The sequence below is a fragment of the Pseudorasbora parva genome, chromosome 13 (assembly GCF_024679245.1).
Source record: "Pseudorasbora parva isolate DD20220531a chromosome 13, ASM2467924v1, whole genome shotgun sequence".
Lineage (NCBI taxonomy): Eukaryota > Metazoa > Chordata > Actinopteri > Cypriniformes > Gobionidae > Pseudorasbora > Pseudorasbora parva.
In genome coordinates this window covers 39,103,287-39,126,498 of record NC_090184.1, presented here as the reverse complement: position 1 = coordinate 39,126,498, position 23,212 = coordinate 39,103,287, and the positions used below count along the sequence as shown (strand labels likewise).

The following is a 23,212-nucleotide window of genomic DNA, read 5'->3' as shown; positions in this document are numbered from 1 at the left end:
TTTAATAAAGCCTATCAAACTTGTCATCATTCAGATGTACTGTGGACAAGCTGTGCTGGCTAGATTACTTACAAATTGTAATCAGTTACTGATTGAAATTACATGACAAAAATTGTAGTTAGTCACATAATCTATTACATTACATATTTAAAGGGATAGTTCACCCAAAAATTTAAATTAGTCCATGATTTACTCAAGCCGTCCTACATGTATATGACATTCTTCTTTCAGACAAACACAGTTATATTAAAAATGTTCTGGCTCTTCCAAGCCTTATAATGGCAGTGAAAGGCAGCCCCAAATTTGAAGTCTAAAATGTCAATTGACCCAATAAATCAATCTTCATTTATGGGTAAACTAACCCTAAGGATAATCAGACTACTTTTTGAAACCTTTTAAATTACTTTTGACCTTACTTGATTATCACATTGATTTGATCTTGTACTGTATTTGATACAATGGGGAGAGGGGAGGAGGGAGGAGGGAGGAGGGGGGGGGGGGGGTGGGGTTCAGTTGGCCAAATTGAATTTCTTTGAATTTATGCAATTTAATTCACAGAAATTCAATTTGGCCAACTAAAAAATGTAGATGTGATCAGTCACTAGAAAATGTTCAATTGAAGACCTAATTTTTTTTTTTTTTACAGAAAATATATAAACATGGAGTGCATCAAATATTACGTTATGACGTGGGCTTGTGATTTTAATGAAAAGCTATTAAGTAGTTAAATCATAAACTTTATATATATATATATATATATATATATATATATATATATATATATATATATATATATATATATATATTGATGCATATTGATGACACCAGTACATTCTCATACTGACCATTAACTGACATTAGATAACTGTAAACTTAAAGGAACTGTATGTAAGAAATGTATTTCAATTAATTATGAAATGGCCCTGCTATGTCAGTAGACATTAAGAAATCATGTTAATTTCAAATACTTATATCACTGACAACAGTAGTCCGGCCAGGATATTGTCATTTAAAAGTTGTTGTTGCAGCCCTCAACTGATGTTGATGTTGACATGTTGTGTTTTAGCCTGAAGCTCCGCCCTCCACCTATCGACCAATCATGAAGTCCGTAGTGTTTGGGCATCCGGGTTGCCAGATCTGCTCTAGTTACCGCAGCTGCAGATCTACAAACGTTCCTGCTGGATCCTGCAGCCAATCTGGAATCTTTTGAATGGCAAGAAACAATTACAATAAGGCACTTCATAATCAAAATACAAACTCTAAATAACAGAGCACAACTAGATAGAAAGGGAACAAAAACAAAGAAGAATTAACAAAAATTATAATTTAAACAACTGGGTATTTCAATAGTTTACATTTCTTCAATAAACCAAGTAGTCTTCTACCACTTTTCAATTGTAACATTCTTAAAGATTTACAGAAAATCCAAAATGCTTTCTGAAAAACAGAAAACAAAGCCTTTGCTTTAAGGCATTTGCCCTTATGAATAGCCTATAGAATTTCCCCAAAATGAAAATATCGCTGTGAAGTGCTAGCTGTGGGCTGTTTCCTCAGGCAAATAGGAAGGAAGCTGTAGTCTGATCTCATGATCAGCTGTCTGTGCTGTGTTGAGGGTTAACTCGTGCTGTGACCAACAATCCCACAGGTTCATGTGAGTTCAAACGCATGATAGTTCGGTATATTGTGCATAGAGAGAGCTACTGTGTGCCATTCCAACATGTAGTTAATATGTTTATCAAGGTGACATATTTTAATATGTTTCCCACGCACTTGAGGGGAGGATTGGGGACTTTGTTAAAGACTGATTCCCATGCTAAACATGAAAAAAGTTGTACAAATATCAAGTTGGACGTTTGATGGAGTTTTTCTGTGACAAAAATACTCTTTCCGTTTTTTTTTATTTCTTCTAGTATGGGTCTGCGATGCGTGTTGCCATTAAATTAAAAACATTAAAAGAGTACTTTATCTCAAAATTCTGCCTCTTTTTGTTACTCACAATTGCGATTTATAAAGTCACAATCCAGAATTCCGAGATAAAAAGTCGCAATTACTCTGTTATGTTTTTATTTAGTGGCGGAAACGCGCGTCCATAGGGTGACGTGACCAACGGCAGAATTTCCTTGTACGTGCACTTTCCCCGGAAGTGCGCGCACACACTTCGGCCAGACAGAGCAAAAGCAGGACGCCCAACAACGCGCTTTGCTCTTTAATGGCACTGCACGAGTCTCAGGACTTTACAAAGTGTGTTTAGACAACAGAGTTTGTTCCCTACATTTCGGAGATATAAGGCCCAGTTCGACAGTTCGGCACCGATAAAGGTTCACGGTCATGCGTTGTAACCGCAGGCGGTGAGTAAAACTACTTCAAATGTCGGTCTGTGTGTTGTTGGCTCAACTGTAGGCCTACGTCAAGAAAAAAACAATAGTTAATTTATCAATGGAGCGTGTAAAATGGGCAAATAAAAATACAACGACATAATGAATGTAGAAATTAGTAATTTACACAAGCCGCTAGGAGTTGCTGCTGTTCCTGTTCAGTTTCAGTCTCGGGATCTGATTTTGGGTCATATATGTATGGCTGAATCTGATTGATAGCTATTTATTTAGAATATCGTTTTTCCTTCTACGTTTTTGGATGCCAAAGCTTTGAGCTTCCAAAAGACGATCTCAAAGCAATAGCAGCGCGCGCTCTTTAACTCAGTCCACACAATACGCCTCCAGGCGCTCGGTTGTACAGCTTATCTTTGTTTTATAAATATAATAAAACTAAAGACTTGTAGGAGATATGAAGAATGCAGTACTACTCTATAGGTACTCAAAGCTGACTTGAGATTGACATAAACTGTGTGTGATACCCCCCTCCCCTTTAAATTATTTATAAACTGTATTGTAGTCCAACAACAAGGAATTTATTAATTAGCATTTTCACTTTGTTTACTCGTTGGAGTTGTTAAATAATTAATTTGGCTTTGCTAAATGATTCATCGTTGAAATGAGGTCGGACTGAATTGCATGCACCAGTATTTTCCCTCTTTACTGTCCTGCACACTTCTGGGTAATTATTTTAGCTGTTGATATTAAACAGATGAATGCTTGCTTGCTATTTCTGTCTACATACCACAGCTAATATCTGGGCCAAAGTCTCATCAGCGCCGTGAACTACGTGCTACAGACCCAGTGAGGTGGAACACTTACTTGAGCTTCTCGAATTGGCTATTGTGTTACTGCAAACGTACACAAATATTGTGTATAGGCTGTTTGTCTTGAGTTGGACGTGTTAATCGAATGAGCTCAGCATATATCCACGTATAGGGCAGGGGTGTCCAGAGTTTAGCTTTAACTCCAATGAAACACTTAAACCAGCCAAACAACTAGGCATCCATACACTGCCCAGCCAAAAAAAAAAAAAAAATTCACAAAAACCCCCACCCTGTTTGGATTTAAATAGGATGTGAAATGTATATTTTCCATGTAATCACAGATTTTTGTACTATCTAACCTCAATAGCGATTCGTGACTTTTACATTTTCTATTTATTCATGTCCGTTGCGACTGAAACAACATACAAATTATATTAGCCCTTTTCACACAGTCTTTACTGTAGCCAAAATATACCAATGCAACTTTCATGAAGAAAAATCACTAAAAGCCTTCCTTTCGCCGGAAAATAATTCCTGACCGTGAACAGCAACCACTGTCTGACCTATTTAAAAGTCCTCTATATCAGGGGTTTTCAAACTGAACCGTGCTCTGGCCCTGGGGTTTTTAAACTGGGGTCCTCCTAAGAAAATTTCAGAGAATAAAAATACGAAGCAAAAATGGATAGTCTATTTCTAAATGTTTCTCTCCTTTCTTGCCGTATATATTACTTTCCACTTAATTCTGTATGTTTGCTTTATCTTTCTAGTGAGTTTTTCTCACTATAGTCCCCTTTATCTTGCTCACTGGGGTTAAGGCAGTTTATTTATTGTGAAAGCTGCTTTTATTTTAATTGAAAATGTTCTTCTTCAGGTTTATACTGTGCATCAAACATTAAAGGCTTATGACAGCGATTAGCATATGGCTTTCTATAAGTAGAAACCCAGGAGCATATTCAAATGATCAACCCAGGCTCATTGGAAATACGTGACTCTGCCTACATTTTTTCAAAACCCGAAATATGTACCTCCAGGTACGTTTACCTGCACTTTTTGGGTGAAACGTCCACCGGAGGTGCTAAGTGGTAATATTTTTTCTCCATTCCCAGACCGATCTCATGAAATGGCGTATATCTATGACACGCCAATTCGAATACCATTTTGGCGTGCTATCAAGACGCATAATCGCTTTTTAGCGTGTTTATCAACGCCGTTTCATTCTATCCCCCTACCACTAAACCTATCCAACACACACACACACACACACACACACACAGAGCCCCTAAACATAACCATCACAAGAAACATTCTGCATTTTTACATTAAAAAAAAAACAATTTACTATGTTTATAAATCCATTTACCTTGTGGACACACACACATATTCAGACACATTTTGAACGCGTAACTCAATCCCTTCCCTAAACCTGCCCATTTGTGTATTATAAAAAAAAAAAAACAGGATAACAGGCAGATACGACTGCATGCATAATTTATTCAGAAAGTAAAAATATCCCAAGTGTTCCGAGGCCAAATGATTGATTTGTATGAAGAAAATCCCCAAAAGCTATCAGTGACGTCAAGTCCATCCGCCGAATATTAATCATAGACAGTAAAAGAAATGGACAGAGCGTTCCCATAGACTTCAACGGCAGAAAATGAGGTCGATTAGAAGCACTCACTTCCTGATGGCTGAGAGTACTGCGCAGGCTCAGACTGAGCTTGAGGACATAGATGTGACGTAAGCCTCCTGTCTGACAGCTGTAGTTCTTCTAGTAGTTGTGGAAAGTGAAATCTGAATCACGTTGTTTAAATGTTTTGTCCCGTTGCTTTTTGCTCACTATGGGCTTCTCCCCATTCTTGACTTTATGTCTCCACGTCCCCCCGACTGTTTCATAGACAGTAAAAGATTGCTTCTGAGCGCCTCCTCCTGTCTATACGGTAATTTCTCAACTGTGCGACAGAGTCGCGTTGGTTATGACGCAATCGTTAGCCTATTTTTACAAAAACAGCTTCTACGGGGCGATAGTGTAAGATACAAGGTAACGGAGCCTTTTATGCATTTTCGTGTTTCTTTATAAATAAACAATGGACAAATGGAGTCTTTAAACGCCTCAGATGTAGAGTAATTCACTGTCAAAGTGACGCAAAAATGAATGGGAGTCAATGGGATGCTAACAGCAGGTGATGGCTTGGTTAGCAATGGCCGCCCCTATGGGTGGAACGCTTTCCGAGTGCTAGATTACCCCCTTGATATTAACACATTTCAAATATTGCCGCCGGGAGAAACGTCAGGTCAGCTTTGACAGCATTGGCTGTCGTGTGTCTCGTGACCAAATGTGTCATTACATCAGCTTTGATTGTAAAATGCCATTGGCTCTCGTGTGTCTTGTGACCGATCGCGTCATTCTAATCTTGTCCTGTGTATCATTTGAATTAGAAATATGAATGAACGAGTGCGTGTGTTCTGTTCGCAAAGGAGTGGGATCATCATTTCAACGACTAAAACATCAAGATCAACTCTGTTCTTCTCATGATGCAACATGAGTTAATACTTTTATACAGTTTTTTGGTCAGTTTTTTTAATAAATACATGTGACTGTACATTTATTTGCCTGTTACGTGTTTTATATTGTTGAGAGTTGGTAGGTTTAGGGTAGGAGTGGAGTTAGTTGCTCCAAAATATAAAATTAGGCTATAAATACTAATTTTGATGAACATTCATTCAGGTTGGCGCGTGTATGTTTACTCAAAGTCATGATGTCATGTTGCGCATCTGGAATGGAGAAAAAATATTACCACTTAGCGCCTCCGGTGGACGTTTCACCCAAAAAGTGCAGGTAAACGTACCTGGAGGTACATATTTCGGGTTTTGCAAAAATGCAGGCAGAGTCCCGTATTTCCAATGAGCCTGGGCTGCAACCGATCGTGCTCTCGTGATGAATGTAATCTGACTCCTGCTGCGTTTGTGCCGTGACTTTCGTTCGGCTCACTCACATTATATTGAACAGGCACATTCAGTTTTTAATTGTAGTGTCTGTTCTCTAACTGAACGGATTTTATGAAAATGAATGCGGTGGGCAATGGATCCAGTAATCCAGTAACGGTGGCGTTGGGAGTGGCCTCGTTGAGCAGCGATGCAAGTGCATTCTTGGAGGAGTTGTCTTTCATCCCCGTGAAATTTTCTCAGTCTAGAAGGCACCAAATTAAAAAATAATTTCACATTTCTACTACATTAATGAGTTTAAATACTAAGCTTAAGGCTAAATCACTAAAGTAACCCTGTAAGCATAGTCAATTTAAGTTCACAAACCGTATGTTGTATTGTCCCAATTGCTATTTATCTAACAGTTTACCCCCCCCCCCATGAATATATAGATGGATTTCAGGAAGGGGGTGCCTCATAAAAGGTTCAGTATATTTGGGGGTCCTTGGTAAAAAGTTTGAAAACCCCTGCTCTATATAGATCAGTGACGGCAACAAGTTACATTATTACGCCGTTAGATGGCGGTAAGACTGTCTTAATCTGTGAGCCACTCACTAGTGAAGACTTTTATATTGAAAAGACTAAAACCTGTGTGAACACAGGAACTAGACACAGATGACAAATGAGCGCTATCACTGTCACGGGAAAACCTTTTACTGTTAAAAGAACAAGATATGGCAGCAAAATTCTGTGGATTTCCCTCAAAGCAGTCAGCGGAAATCCCGCCCTGCAACCAATTTCATTGGCTGAGGTTACAGTGACGGGTAGTTTTAGGGATAAATTGGTCATAGCCCTGTTTTATAGTGAATAAAACAGTCATTGACCAATCAGAATCAAGGACTGAAACTAACATTTTATAATGAGCTTTTTACATATACAGTAAACATAAAAATAAAAAAAATGAATAGCCTACGTTAAAGTGTTTATTACAAATAAATTAATAAATGCTCAAAAACTAATAAATGTAAATGAAGAAAAATTTGTCCTGTGAAAACTTTACGTAATCAGATTATTTTTTCCCCAAGTAATTAGTAAATGAACGCATTAAATTTACAACCAAATATCTGTTAGTGTTTCAAATAAGTAATGAGTTACTTTTTCCCAATTTATTGACTGACTCTTTCAAACAGATTAAAGTGCAAAAGAATTAGGCTATAAAGAACAACAGGTAGGCTAAAAAATTACAATAAGGTCTCATTATTTAATGCATTCACTAAGATAAGAAGAGCAACAGCTACATTTGTTACAGAAAGTATAATGTTTTTGGTAATGTTAGTTAATAAATACTGATCATTGTTAGTTTTATCTTAGGTCCATTAAAAAGTTTTGATTTTGATTGTAATGTTATTAAACAGTAACTAAGAAATTAACATTGCTTCGAATAATTCATTCTTTATAAGAATTTTTCGTTGTCAGTTTGGTAATAATGAATTAACATGTTAACTAATGAAGTAGTATGTCTCAAAGTTTTACTGAACAATAATTAGAACAGTTCTAATCATTAGGGCATGTTGTGGTCCAGATTAAAACATAAAAATGTTTAATTTTGAAAATAAACAGCCTATTAAGTCTTTAAGTATTAAGTATTTGGTGCTGTGATGAACAACATTGAGATTACAAAAAACGAATTGCTGTTTTAAAAACTTCACACGTTTCTATTGTTTGCGGGGTTTCCGGGTAACCGCTGTATTCTGCAGTTCATCAGCGCCCTCTGCTGTCACTGAGTGGCACTTCATTAGCGCGTCTCCTTCACTCGTTCATGTGCTTCTCATTTACATCTGAGCGCTTCCCTTTGATGCAGAATACAGCGGTGTTGAGCATTTATACGGTTGATGGGCAAAGTATTCTTGAGTGCATTATAAAAAAAATATTAATTGTTAATAAATTATTATTTACGATATTTTAAAGTGCCCACGATAACATTTACATTTACATTTAATCATTTAGCAGACGCTTTTATCCAAAGCGACTTACAAAAAAGGGGAGAGTAATAGAAGCAACGGAACAGACAAGGCCAAAAACCTGTAAGAGCTGTAAGAAATCTCAATTAATTAGCACAGTACACAACATTTTTTTTAATTTTTTTTAAAGACAGACATCTACAACAAAAACTCACGTACGCAAAGTGCCGAACACTGGATTTTGATAGCTATGATAACAACCCATTAGGACTAAGGCTGTTGCCCCAGCTGTTGTCGTTAATGCAGATTCAGTGGCCCAATGGGTTGGTTTTGTATTCTAGCTAAACGCGCAGCAATAGCCATCTACAACAAAAACTCACGTACGCAATATACAGAACACTGGATTCTGATAGTTATGATAACTATGTAACATACCCGCCTGAAGGCACAAATCCGGATGAGAGACGTAGATATGGTCCAGGAGTGTGCGCTTTTGGTCGTTGCTGTGGTGATCAGTAAGTGCTATTCTGTATTGGTCAAGTGCAATTGGAAAAGATGTGTCTTGAGATGTTTTTTAAGAATGGCTACAGACTCGGCAGCACGAATTGAGATCGGCAGCTCATTCCACCAGGTGGGAACGGTCCAGGAAAATGTCCGTGAGAGCGATTTCATGCCTCTTTGGGATGGAACCACGAGGCGCCGCTCATTCGCAGAACGCAAGCTTCTGGAGGGTGTGTAAGTCTGAACAAGTGAGTTTAGGTATATTGGTGCAGAACCAGTGGTTGTTTTGTAGGCGAGAACTAGAGCCTTGAATTTGATGCGAGCAGCCATTGGCAACCAGTGCAGTTTGATGAAGAGAGGCGTAACATGCGTTCTCTTCGGCTCATTAAAGACCACTCTCGCCGCTGCATTCTGGATCAGCTGCAAGGGTTTGATAGTGCATGCTGGAAGCCCAGCCAGAAGAGCATTACAATAGTCCAGTCTGGAGAGAACAAGAGCTTGAACCAGGAGTTCTGCAGCCTGTTCTGATAGGAAGGGTCTAATCTTTCTAATGTTGTCTAAAGCAAATCTGCAGGACCGGGCTGTTGCAGTAATGTGGTCAGTGAAGTTTAACTGGTCATCAATCACAACTCCAAGGTTCCTGGCCTTGGAGAAATGAATGGAGAAATTTTGATGAAGTGCTGGGTTAGTTGAGAAAACAAGTAATTCTGTCTTTGCAAGATTGAGTTTAAGATGATGCTCTTTCATCCAGTCAAAAATGTCTGTCAGACAGGCAGTGATACGAACACTGACTGTAGGATCATCTGGTTGAAATGAGAAGTAGAGTTGAGTGTCATCAGCATAGCAGTGATAGGAAAAGCCATGTTTCTGAATGACGGAACCTAATGATGACATGTAGATGGAGAAGAGAAGTGGTCCAAGGACTGAGCCCTGGGGAACCCCAGTAGCTAGATGATGTGACTTAGACACTACACCTCTCCATGACACCCTGTAGGACCTACCAGAGAGGTAAGACCTGAACCACTGGAGAGCAGTTCCTGAGATCCCCGTCTTCTTAAGTGTCGACAGGAGGATCTGGTGGTTAACTGTGTCAAAAGCAGCAGACAGATCCAGCAGAATGAGCACTGAGGATTTGGAAGCTGCTTTTGCCAGTCTCAGTGCCTCAGTTACCGAGAGCAAGGCAGTCTCAGTCGAATGGCCGCTTTTGAAGCCGGATTGGTTGTTGTCTAGGAGGTTGTCCCTTTCAAGAAACATAGAGAGTTGATTGAACACAACTCGCTCAAGGGTCTTTGCAATGAAAGGCAGAAGGGATACCGGTCGGTAGTTTTCTAAAAGTGCTGGATTCAGAGAGGGTTTTTTAAGCAGTGGGGTTACCTGAGCCTGCTTAAATGCTGTGGGAAAGGTTCCCGTGTGAAGAGAAGTGTTGAAAATGTGAGTGAGTGCAGGAGTGATTGAAGAAGAAATGGCCTGAAGGAGGTGAGTGGGTATAGGATCAAGTGGACAGGTAGTAGGGTGATTTGAAAGGATGAGTTTAGAAATATCTGCCTTGGAGAGTGGAGAGAAGGATGGAAGCGTGTTCGTGTTAGTTGTTGAGATGTGCTTGTCAGTTTGTGATGAGGAGAACTGTTTGCTGATGAGGGATGTTTTGTTTGTGAAAAATGATGCAAAGTCATCAGCTGTAAGAGTTGATGAAGGAGGGGGAGGAGGTTTTGGTTTTTGGTTTAACTCTTAGATGTTTTGGTTTTTAAATAAATTTTAAACATTAATTTAAACTTTTTTAACAAAAAAGCAAAAGTATTGTAACACTTCTCCAACTGCCTTTAATATAAGCAGATAGTTGTTTGCTTTACTCCGGTTTTCCAGTTTCCCTTATTACGGTAAATCCAGTCATGCTTTAGGATGTTTTGCCACTTAGTTCTGCTAAGGGGGTGTGTTCCTGTGGGAATGTGCCTTTAGAGCAGCACTATTCAAAACTTGCCCCTGCAGAGTTTATCTCCAACCCTGATCAAACACACCGCCCTGTGATTTTCTACTGATCCTGAAGACATTGATTAGCCTGTTCAGGTGTGTTTCATTAGGGTTGGAGCTAAACTCTGCAGCGCATTGGCCCTCCAGGGCAAGATTTGAATAGCCCTGTGTTACAGCATACCCTGTATGTAGCTAAAATGATCTCAGTTTGGATTTTTTCCATCAATTATCTTTCAAAGCATTTTGTGCAATTACAGACTAATGTAGTTTATGCCTTTTTAAACTACATGTCTATCATATAGTACTCAGTAACAGAATGCAGCAGAGCTAAAAATCTGATCTAAATGTTTATGCAAGTAGTGCTTAATTACTGCTTCTGCGTAAATATTCAAAAAATCTTAGCACAACCCATGTGATGTATCAAAGTGAGCCAATATTAAGTTAATATTTAATGCATCTGCTTCGAGCTGTAATCCATCATTGTTTTTGAGTGTAAACAGTTGATCATTTTCATCATCATGGTTTACTAGCTCATGTAAACGTGTTTAAGCGAGTGGGAGCTGATTTGAGCTTTTGTGCTACAGGACCGAACGCCCAACATTTTCAGGCTCTGGGCAGAAATAGAGCAAAGTAGCTCAGCTAAACATAGTCAACAAACTTCTGCCAACCGCAGCCCGGCTTAATATGGCAGCTGCGCTCTCCTGACAAACAGGCATTTGTCTTTAAAACCAGTCTGAACCGCCTGAGAATCATGACTGGCCCTCCTGCCCGCCCCGGTAAACAGCCCTGAAACAGACAACCACTGCTCCGCCAGGAAATAGTGATGTGATGATGCTCTTGTGGACAGTAAAACTAAAGATCTTCACTCAGATATAAAACTGCACTAATGGTGATTATAGAGTCCACCAAATAATACAGATATAAAGCCACTGTACATTATTATGGATCTGTAACCCTGACAAATGAAATAATATTCAGAAAAAAATACTTTTATGAAATGGAAGTTTATGGAATTTTAGTTAATTTTGCATGTTTTTTGAGTAACATTTGATATACGAGGCATTTATGTCTCTCATAGTTATAATATGGAGCTCATACTGGAGGATGGCAAAACACCTCAATTTTATTCTGAGGCCCAAATTGAGCAAAAATATGCAGTTTGGTGCATTTGCTAATATTTAAAGGTGCACGGTGTAAATTTTAGCAACATCTAGCGGTGAGGTTTGCGAATTGCATCCACCCACCCCTCTCTTTCGAAGTAGAGAAGCTACGGTGGCCAACACGGGACAAAGATTTCATTGTCTGAGACAGCAGAGCGTACAGACTGATGGTCTTTACACAACATTAAATGTTGTTATATTGCATTTATGTCAATATATCCTTATAAATGCCACACACAGCACCTTTAAGATTCAATTCTGACAGCTTGTAATGTAACTCAATGAGATCTTTATATCAGTATGAGAGACTACTAGCATAAAAATACATAAATATCAGTTATCATTCTATATCTCCCTACAAAATTATATTTAAATGCTTGGTTTTATGATCAGAGGTCTGTAGTTTTTATTGTGGGACCAAAACATATAATGCAATACAATGATGATTGACAGATTAACATTTCTCAAAAGCATGATCATATTTGATACATTTTAATTCATTTTCTAAAAACAAAACAAAAAGTCTGGATAATCGAAATCTTAAGTTGCTTCGGTCCAGTATGGTCATGTTGAAATATTACTAACAATACAAAAGTTATGTGGTTTTGACGCCCTATAATGTGGTGTAACATGGGTGTGTGTTGAGATGCTGAAATTGACCATCTTATGAAATCATTTAAAAAGCTTGTAAACAATGTCACTTTTAACTCGGAAAAAGAAATGAGATATATACATAGACAGAATAACCCACTGTAAATAACCATCTGTAAATGAGACGACAACAGCAAAATACATTTTTCATGGAGTTAGTTTATTGCCTTTTGTTGCTTTGATTTGGGCAGGTGGATCAGCACAAGATCACAGTGTGGAGCATGAAGCCCTTCTTACATGAGAGGGATCCTGTTAGATAGATGGGACACTAACATACACAGTACAGTTACCTTAGCTTACTACTGTTAGATTTAAAAACGGACAACCATGGTTACGTCACAGTGTGTTACAAAGCACAAGAATGAAAGACTTCAATGAGCTTATCACCAGATTACCTGTGAAGTTTCAAGACAGTATCGTCACCCAAAGCTTTTGACTCTCTCTTGAGGGCTGCTTCATTGTTCTGTTCTACTCAGAGACATCTTTGGAATCATTAATCTCGTTAATAAATGAGTGCTCAATCATCTGTGATCCTACTGTGCTATTCACCATTCCCTTTAAGGTCTTACAGCATCATACAGCAAACCTTCAGTGCAAAGATACTGTCGAGAACATTTGGCAGAGCACACACAATGACAACATTTTTGCTTGTTTTGTTAACATGTATTTTTCTAGATAAACATTTCTACTTATAATCACTATTTAATAACTGATCTACTGACCAACCCGAGCTCTTATTTGGATGGAAAGCAAATTAAATTTGACTGGTTCCTTGTTTGCGCTTTAGCTCGTTACACTCTAATTGGACTAAATGGTTACCGAGTAAGGCCTTTGGTAAACCAGTAACTCGTAATGTGAATCGCAGAGGAGGTCTATCTCAGTCCTCAGATGTCTGAGGGGCACTTAGATCATTTCATTCTCACTACACACTCATAAAGGCATGTTCCAACTATGGGAATCGACGGATATGCCACTAAAATGGTCAGGGGAAAATACTGTATTACCCATTTAAAGGGTAAATGCACTGATGAATGTTTCATCATTGAAATGCTCAAATTTAGCTCAAAACCATAGTGTTTTATGGGTATTTTCAAGTGGGAGAAGAAAGGAACAAAACAACTTCCAATTTAGCTGGTTTGTTCAACGAAAACCAAATCGAGCTGGGTGGTCGGCAGAAAATACTGGAGTTTTACACACACAATCTAAAACATTGAACAACGGCAGCACTTGATATTTCAAATAAAACCAGATTCATGTGCTATCTGTCCCATATGCCTCCCTTCAACTGCGTTTCTGTAAGAATTCCCACTCCCTGTTATCATCTTTATCAAAAGTACATACGGCATCAAACGTTAAAATATAACACATCATTTATATTTATATGCATAAGCAAAATAATAGCCTTCACAAAATAAATCTCTGATTTATTTTACAGTATGTAAATCACAAGAAAAAAAAATGCTTTCTAACACGATTAAAAAGTGCTAGCAGATTATTTTACATCAATGTGCAAATGTATTCTGAAGCCTTACATTATGTAGACTAATTTGTACATTCGGATTACATCTTTAACGCCACAATGATTTAGTGTTTGAGTTGATTCTCCTACAGGGCAGAATTCCCACAGGTTGGAATGAGGCCGGTTTGTCTTTGTAGAATCTTGGCTATTTGTCCATGGGTTCTCAACTTAAGACAAATGAAGGCAAAGTTTGGCAACTATGTGTCTAAAGTTTACCCGCTGTCACAGGCTTTACAGCAGAACCACAGAGATCAAGCGTTCTGCACCTAAAATTGGCAAAAAAACAACAACCCGGTGGGTCTAGGTGGAAAACAGTTGATTTTCAAATAGTTGTTTTCAAATCTCTTTGATATTCTGACAAATTGCATTCAAACTAGTGCTGTGTAATTGATCACATTTGTAATAAAATTGCGTTGTGTGCGTGCAATTTCTAGGGCTGCCACCAATAGTCGCCTAAATGTTAGTCGATGAGAAGAGGCCAACTCAAACAAAATTGTATTAGTCAGTTAGTTGCTGAAAAAAAAGCTCCACAGGAAGTGATGAAGTCAGTTAACGGCGGGTCCATGTAGTAATTACAATATGTTGGGCAGGAAATCCAAACGTTTACCTATCGACCTCAAATAGGGCTTATGTTCATTTGAAGCACGCTTCATGACACGATCTCTTGCATTTTTCCCCTGATAACAGCGGAACCAATAGTGATTTTTGTTCCTACTGATAAGACAAAGGCATCAGTCGAAAAGGGTCTACTTTCATTTGTGTAAACTCATAATGGAAACTAAGACACTAGTTTATTTCTAAAGAGTTAAAATGGCTCCTTTGCAATTTTTTCCCAACACTATGCGTGCGCTTGAGCGTGAAATTATGTGCTGGTTTACTGTTATAACACGGTAGAAAGCAGAGTGAAGGTGAATTCAGGGCAGGATAAGGACTTGACCAAAAAAAAAATCAACTGTGGTTTGGGAATATTTTGGATAAAGGAGCCAGGTAATTTGCAAGAAACGTATCTCAAACTTATCATTGTGGCAAAACCGAATATGGGCTATTCAAAGAGAACTCGTTTTAGAGGTTAAAAACTCGAGACATAACTAGAGGTAAATTTTTAACTTTTACCTTGAGTGCCACGTAAAACGCAGTGTCATGCGCAAGATGCTGCAAATGAAGCGAGACAAGCACAACGGTTGAAGACGTCCGTCTAGCGCGCGTTTACATAGTAAAACATCGGCTTATTCCGAACCAGGTCAACACAAATTTATAATACAGGCAATTGTAAACTGTATAACATACAAAAAGTGTTCAAAAAGGCATAAAGAAATAACCAACGGCATCATGTATCATTTACGCAAAGATGTGTTGCCAGCAAATATCGTCAATAGAGCCGGCTTCCAAAAAAAGACAGGTATACATTTTGTAATTGCAATAAAAAAATCTTAATTATATTGTTTAGTCCATATTGCACAGGCCTAGTTAGAAACTGTGGAATATTTATATGTTAGTTAAAGCTACTGGAATCTTTATAATGACTTTAAAAATGTTTTATAATCCATTAAGATTTTAAATAAACTAAGAATATCATAGAACATTAATACTGGCACTCAAAATGTAGAACTGAAACAAAAAGCATAAACTTCTATTAAAGTCGGCATGGAACATTTTAAATCAGTAAAGTGATGTTATTGGTTGCATTATAAAAAATAATGGGTGTTTCATGTTGACTTTAACAATTCAGTCCTTAATAAAATGCTTGTTTGGTTCACAAGCAACTTAAAGTGCCTGTATGTGTCTAATAAAAACTCTACGTGTTTGCAGAACACATTAAGCATGCAGTACATTTCAACTGAAGATATTGTTTTTTTTATGGCAACCAAAACCATCTCCTGACAAACTTGAAGAGAGATGGAAAGTCATGCTCCGTTTGGCACATCCAGTAAACGCTGTGATATCATGCACCAGATACTGAGGTCACCGCTCTCAGATGAAGACACATTGAGAGAAAGCTACAGAAATGATTTTGCATCGTTTGGCAACTATCAACTTATTGACATGAAATCTGCAAAGACGAATTTAATTTGATGGTTAGATCTGTATCTATTTTCGCTGATCCGTTGAACTCAACATCATTTATCGACGCGTATATTATTTGAATAGATTTCATGAATTTGAGAAAGTGAATTACTATTATCATTCATTGTTCTGGATGTCATTATGGGTCAATTTAAAATCAAGGAAGCATTTGTACGATTTTCCATTTGAACCTATGATTCTCGCTCAGATTTGATACTCATGTGTCAGTGCATAGAGACCCTTATCATGTTCAGGAAAGTTGCCTGTGGGAATTCTGCCGCTGTCAAATGAAGTTATAGGCTACACTATACTGTCCCCTCCCTCCAAAGACACGCTGATTTCGTCCTGCAAGTCTCGATAACAAGTCACAAAACATTGCACATCTTTTTCTTCTTTTTTTAATCGTGTATAGACTGGTGGAAGAGGAAGAACATCTGGTAATGTGCATGCTAGAGGATCTGTAGTATGAAACAAATGTAACCATCAATATCCATCAGCTGTTTTAAGACTGTAAGATGATGCAGAATTCCATAAAATGTCAAATAAATACTGAGGATTTCTTCAACCAGCTTGCCTTAGGAGGGTTGTCGTAGGATTTCCCTTTGATCTACATAACACTCTCAAAAATGATCACCTTGTTCTCCTCCGTTCCAGGAGACAGAGAGGTCAGGCTTTTAATGTCAGTGTCAGAGGCCATGTATTCGAGGTGATGGGCTCCCCACACTGGTTTGGTCAGAGTTTCCCAACGCTGCATGAAAGACAGAGGAGACAACGACAATTATTCTTAATGACCATCAAACTAAGCTTTGTCAACAAATAGCTTCTGACTTTTCTATTCAGAGTGTCAGTACGTGTTCCCTCATTATCCTGCATTATTTTCTAGGGGTGTCAAAGCAAACATGCTAATGCATGCAAATGATGAGTTATTTATTTATAAATCAGCTTAAAAATGTTGAAAATGTAAATATTAATTGCTGGAACAAAGCATAAATGAAATTTCACTCTTGAGTGAAATGATTCATAGAACATTTTCACCAATCTTACAAATATATGTTTATGGAAGCTTGTTTTCACTATGGAATAAAAAAGGTAATTGCGATGTTTTCTCTCACAATTCTGACTTTATCTTGCATTATAAAGTCAGAATTGTGAAAGATAAACTCACAATTGCGAGACAAAGTCAAAATTGTGAGGTAAAATGTTGCAATTACCTTTTTTATCAAATTAAAAAAAAAAACTTTTTACATGCAATTCTGACCTTATAACTTACACCTGAGATATAAACTCGCAATTTTGAGGGAAAAACTCAATATATTCATATTTTCTTTGTATCATGCACACACATTGCTAAACCCAATGGCTGTAAAAACACGATTAAGCTAAACTATTCCACATCCCTATTCTTCTATTTTGTCCGGCATCCTGTGCTAGTTTTCCCACAACATGCCTCAACCCTCAGTTGTCTTCTGTGTGTTTGGAAGCAAACACTGAGGGGGTGAAGCAGTGCGGTCTGTCTGCAGAGGAATGACAACCATTAGCCTAGTTACTATAAATACACGCGTCGCTTTCTCATGAGTAATTCTGATGCTTTTCTGTGAGGTAACTGACCCACAGTCAAACTCCAACGGCACCCGACGGCTATATTAAACTGCTGTTTCTGGACCGTTTGCACTACTGCTAATTGCTGTTGCTTGTTTATAGGGTTGGACGGTGTTAGTTTGGGTCACTTAAATGAAGTAAACTACTCTTTTAATGCCCTCCGCATCTCCTATTATAGCCCATTTAAGTGCATGGGAATCAGAGCAGGGGTTTGAATAGTGAAATGGTTGAAATGGTGCACACCTCTCTGAATGTTCCCTTGGCTCCAGCGAGCTTGTACAAGAGGCTAACGGGGATACAGAGCATGGAGGAGAGAGCCATACACCATCCGATCACCTCTCCCCACCACGGGTACACGTACACATTGTTGTACGTCAGAGGTTTGTAGTTCAGCAGGTGAAATAGGAAGATACCCTGAAGACATGCAGAACAATGGCATCCATATCAGAGTCAGCAATCTGATCAAATTATACAAGCATTAACATTTAAGTTGATATCATTTTAATGGTGCACATACTGACAGACTCAACCTTTTTTAAAGGCATGAACAGGTGGGAGTATTTCCCAGCACTCACCATGCAAACACATGGAGTTATAAAGGACCAGCACCACTTCATCCACGGGAATGGCCGGTAACCGATCATACGGGCAATATCGTCCATGAACCTGTCAGCACCTGCACACAACGGCATAAAGTCAGCACTCTTGTGGGCGTGTGTAAGATTAGAATAGTGTTAGTGTCAGCACATGGTCCTACGTGCTATTTGTATCTTAATGCTACAAACACCAGAAGATTAATGCCTGCAGTAGTTCTGATAAAAGTGATGAGACGTGAGAATGTTAAAAACACCTGCATGAAGCAATTCTTACCATAAACCCACGCGACAACCACGCATTCCCAGAATGCTTGCCACAGTAGGGTCATTCCACTGGCTGAATAGTAGTCAAAAAGCTGGAAGACGTACATCCCTCCCTGCAGACACAATGGAGAAATCATAAGTTGGCATGAAGTCATAATGGACCCTATTTTACTGAATGTCTAAATGGACCGGGATGGTTTTTTTCCCATAATACTTTGATAAATAAAAAAAGTAAAAAATGTAAACATTCACTTGAAATATTACTTTTTTTCCCATCTGTAACTTTTCATCAATTTAAGGCGAGACACGACAGGTGAAAACATTGTTTTTTCATGCAGTGGTCAATTTTGAGATTTTGGCCAGTTTGCTCCCTTAACATGTAAGCTTTCATGTCAAAATAATAAAAAAAAGTCGACATTACACATTAATGTGGTTAATTCACTATATTTTGTCAACTTGCACCTTTAGAGTTCTACCCGAAATCATCAAAAGTTATTCTAACGCGAGCTCCTTTGCAGTCTCCATTCAGAGAAACGTCATGCCTGGTATCATTGTAAAGCTCTCACCGCTGTGTATAAGACTATCTAATCCAAATATGGGCATTTCCTTTGTAGAACCAACCAACCGCAAAAGTTTGCAGCCGAAAATCACATCTGATTGGCCGATGTGAATTTCACACTACGTCATACGTGCCGCCACATCCTTGTGTATTCTCTGCCTGAGAGAAAATGCAGACAACGGCAAAATAAGCTCATAAAAGTTCACAGAAAGGATAGTAGGGCGTAGCAAGAGCTGATAAAAAGAAAGTAAACAACTACAGATTAGATGATCAGGGTGTCCGCGGGGTTTTAAAAAGTATTAAAAAGTGATAAATCAAAATTGTCAAATTTAAGGCCATTAAAAGTGTTAAATGTGGTCTCGGAGGTATTATTTTTTTCCAAAAGAGGTATTATTTTTTCAGACTATCAGGTGTCCTATTCTGATTGAAATTCTATCTGCGTTCGCGTTAGTTCGTTTAAATATGGGCTTTAGCATATCTGGGCACGTAATCAAAGATCTTTCGTCTCCGGCTCAACGTATGTTTGATGCTGACGTCATATTCAGTGGTCATTCGGCATCATCTCAGAGCCCTGCGCGCTCAACAGAAGTGGCTGGCTTACGTTTCATTTTAGACTTGCTTTAAGGCATATCTTCTACGACTATCCTCATAAGAGCAATCTTAAGTGATTTATATAAAGTCTAAAATGAACAAAAAGAGTTGTAAGAGAATGAGGCGCGATCCATAGACAGTAGTATATAAACAGTGAGATCCGCGTGTCTGTCTGCTCTTAAAGGGACAGCAGCCAATAAAGCTTCCTGTCAGTAAAGTTAAAGAACAAAGGGAACAGAGAAAATGACTCGCTGCTCTTGACTAAATAACTTTTGTAGCTTTAATAAGGATTAACTATTTAATTTATAGTTTATAACTTTATTATATTTCTGTAAATTTCCTAACTGTTAAGACAGGAAGGGCAGGAGTAAACATGACATGTATTATGGGTTTATGTTAGCATTGTTCAAAGTTTACTTAAATTAAAAACTGTTATATTTGAAGCCTAATAATAAATGTAAAATAAAAATAATAATAAAAGTAATACTGGCCTTCATTCATAAAAAGATGCCATTTAAACAAGTATTTAAAATATACTGTCTTTATGTTGTTTCTACATTAATTTGATTAACTGTGAAATTATTATATTAAAAATATATTAAAAACGTACAAAAACATTTATTTTTTATTGCGATTAATTGTGACTAATCACAGAAAAAATGTATGATTAATCTAGTTAAAGTTATTAATCGATTGACAGCACTAGTTTTTAGTATTTTGTTAAATTCAACAACTTATCACAGTTATAGAAATGTAATATTTGGCTCAGGTTTTGTTGTTAAAAAAAACACTAAATAATTTAATTGTTGAATTACCAATTATTAATGTAAATCAAATGTGTATGCAGTAATGCTTCACCTTAACCAACCTTTGTGAATGTTGAGATCTATTTTACTGTGTCTGAATGATAACTTATAACAGATTTCCTCCTGGTGTCGATTCTAAATCTATTCTTTTTTGTATGTTATATATGTCAAAATCTGTGTAAATAATAGAAAGGTCGCTGATTAACACTTGCAATTCAGTGTCGTGATGGTTTTAAAAAATATTCTGAAGGTAGTAAAAAAGGTATTAAAAAGTAGTAAATTTAACTTAAGGATTGCTGTATATACCCTGGATGATGAAACCCTGTCAGAAATAGATTCATATAGTTATATATGAACATACAGCAAACAGGGACAGTTTTTTGCTGTTTTTATGTGTTTGTTAAAGGTCCCGTTCTTAGCGATTCCATCTTTCAAACTTAAGTTAGTGTAATGTTGCTGTTAGAGCATAAATAATACCTGTAAAATTATTAAGCTCAAAGTTCAATGCCAAGCGAGATATTTTATTTAACAGAAGTTCCCTTTCAAAGCCTACAGCGAACGGCCGGTTTGGACTACAGCAGGAAGTGCAGGGATGTAAAGACGTCACTAGAACCGTTTGTTGACTAACCCTCCGCAAAATAGGGGACGTGGTCTTGTTGCTCTCTCACGTGGAGAAGAGCGCGCATTCAGCGCTTGCATCTCCCCGTTATGGTAGGAGGCGGGAGCTTTCCGGGCAAAGAGCGCTAAGCTGCTGTCCAATCACAACACGGGAAGCGCTGGCCCAATCAGAACTCGTTACGTGTTTCTGAAGGAGGGACTTCATAGAACAAGGAAATCATCAGGGCGTTTTTAGGACAGAGAAAACAGAGGTGAACAGATAAGTCAATTGTGTGAAAAATACTGTTGTTTTTTTTACACGCGAAACATGAACTCATGTTATATTGCACACTTTAAACATAATCACAGCTTAGAAAACACGCGAAGAACAGGACCTTTAAGATAGTTCTCTTCAGCATAAGGCATTGATAATTTCTTCATTCACGTGTTTTAAATGTTATACACTGCTGATATTAATTAAGTGAATATATATTTTGTTTTTAGGTTGGGGGAAATGTATGCAATTATACAATACAAAACTTTAAAGGCCTTTAAAGTAGCATCTACAAACACCAACTTTTCCAGTCTTATACTTAACTATATTCTGAAGGCTTTTACAGAGGGAGTTGTTGATATATAATTTCTATATTGAGTTATAGGTCTTTTTACTCCAAAAAATATGGCGAAAATTGATTTTAAGGCTATTGTCAGTATTCTATAATTAACTAAAGCACAAAATAAGATATCCAGAATCCCCTCTGTAAAAGCCCTCTCATCTAATATGTCAACAAATAGAATCAAGAATTTTGAACCTGGTTCTTTCCAATTTCCAGATGTTGCTTTTGGAAATATATGCAAATGAGCGAATATTTAAAGGGGGGGTGAAACACTCAGTTTCAGTCAGTGTCATGTCAATCTTGAGTACCTATAGAGTAGCATTGCATCCTGCATATCTCCGAAAAGTCTTTATTTTTTTTATAATTATATAAGAAAGATGCGCTGTTCCGAGTCTTTCCGAAAAAAGCCGAGCGGGTGGGGGCGTGTCGTGTGACCGGAGCTAAATAATGACGTGTGCAGCAGCGCGCTGCAGTGAGGAAAGTGAGTCGCTCTGTGAGGAAAGTGATTCGCTCTGTGAGGAAAGTGATTCGCTCTGTGAGGAAAGTGATTCGCCCGCCGCGTGAGGAAAGTGAGTCGCTCTGTGAGGAAAGTGATTCGCTCAGTGAGGAAAGTGATTCGCCTGCCGCGTGAGGAAAGTGAGTCGCTCTGTGAGGAAAGTGATTCGCCCGTCGCGTGAGGAAAGTGCTAATACAGATCGACCGCCGGCCTATCTGTGGGTAAGTCAGTAGCTACTGGTTATATCACCTGTTTAGCATCCTACAAGCCAGCGCTTTGATGGGCGTAGCCTGTTACTTTCGCTCTCTCCCTCGCTCTCTCTCACGCGCTTCCGGTAGAATTGTCCGTAAGGCCCATACAAGGAAATTCCGCCCCCGTTAACGTCAAAGGGGACGCATGATCTCAAAAAACTTGCCGAAACTTATGACAAACCGGAAGTAGTATTTTTGACAAAGAAATACTCCCATCAAACGTCCACCTTAACTTTTGAAACTTTGTCTATGTTTAGTATGGGATTCCAAGTCTTTAACAGTGTAAAAAGATCAGTATGCATGAAACAGCATTTCACCCCCCCTTTAAGTATACAGGCCTCATTTGCATATTAAACCATTATTTTATACAAAACTTGTAATACATTTTTTTTCCTTATGTTTATGCCAGTAACAAACTGGAAAAGTTTCATAGTGATATCTTGTAATTTAAGAAAATTCTCTATTCACCTGTAGTGTCTCCCCTTAATGCATACTTTCTGTATAAAATTGTTTCTTTAAAAAAAGTTGTACCGACCACATACATACATATAAAATATATATATATACACAGAGATCAGGCCTAACAATGACCACCTTCCTAATATTCTGTTGGTCCCCCTTTTGCTGCCAAAACAGTCCTGACCATGGGCTCTAGGCATGGTCTCCACTAGACACCTGAAGGTGTATCTGGCACCAAGATGTAAGAAGCAGATCCTTTAAATCCTGTAAGTTGTGAGGTAGATTGACTCCATGGATCTGACTTGTTTGTTCAGCAGATTTTATCGAGATCTGGGGAATTTGGAGGCCAAGTCAACGGCTTAAACTCATTGTGCTCCTCGAACCATTACTGAACCCTTTTTGTTTTGTGGTTGACGGGGTCTACATGGGCCTCCTGATTAGTCTGTGGCTATGCAGCCTCATACACAGCAAACTGCGATGCACTGTGTATTC

The 23,212-nt window shown here is 38.1% G+C and overlaps 1 protein-coding gene across 3 annotated transcripts in view; it reads right to left on the bottom strand.

Moving 5' to 3' along the window:
* Positions 1-1,131: 1,131 nt before the first annotated feature.
* slc6a8 (solute carrier family 6 member 8) overlaps positions 1,132-23,212 on the bottom strand; it is a 62,982-nt gene continuing 40,901 nt past the window's right edge. The window contains exons 10-14 of one of the 3 annotated variants that reach the window (XM_067414328.1): positions 18,355-18,457; positions 18,060-18,160; positions 17,728-17,898; positions 16,520-16,633; positions 1,132-1,203 (exon numbers count right to left, since the gene is read on the bottom strand). In XM_067414328.1, the coding sequence (XP_067270429.1) occupies positions 1,147-1,203; positions 16,520-16,633; positions 17,728-17,898; positions 18,060-18,160; positions 18,355-18,457 (546 nt within the window). In that variant the 3' untranslated portion in view covers positions 1,132-1,146. Of the gene's footprint in view, positions 1,204-12,441; positions 16,634-17,727; positions 17,899-18,059; positions 18,161-18,354; positions 18,458-23,212 lie in introns of those variants that run through there. The other 2 variants (XM_067414330.1, XM_067414329.1) reach the window with 2 other exon arrangements.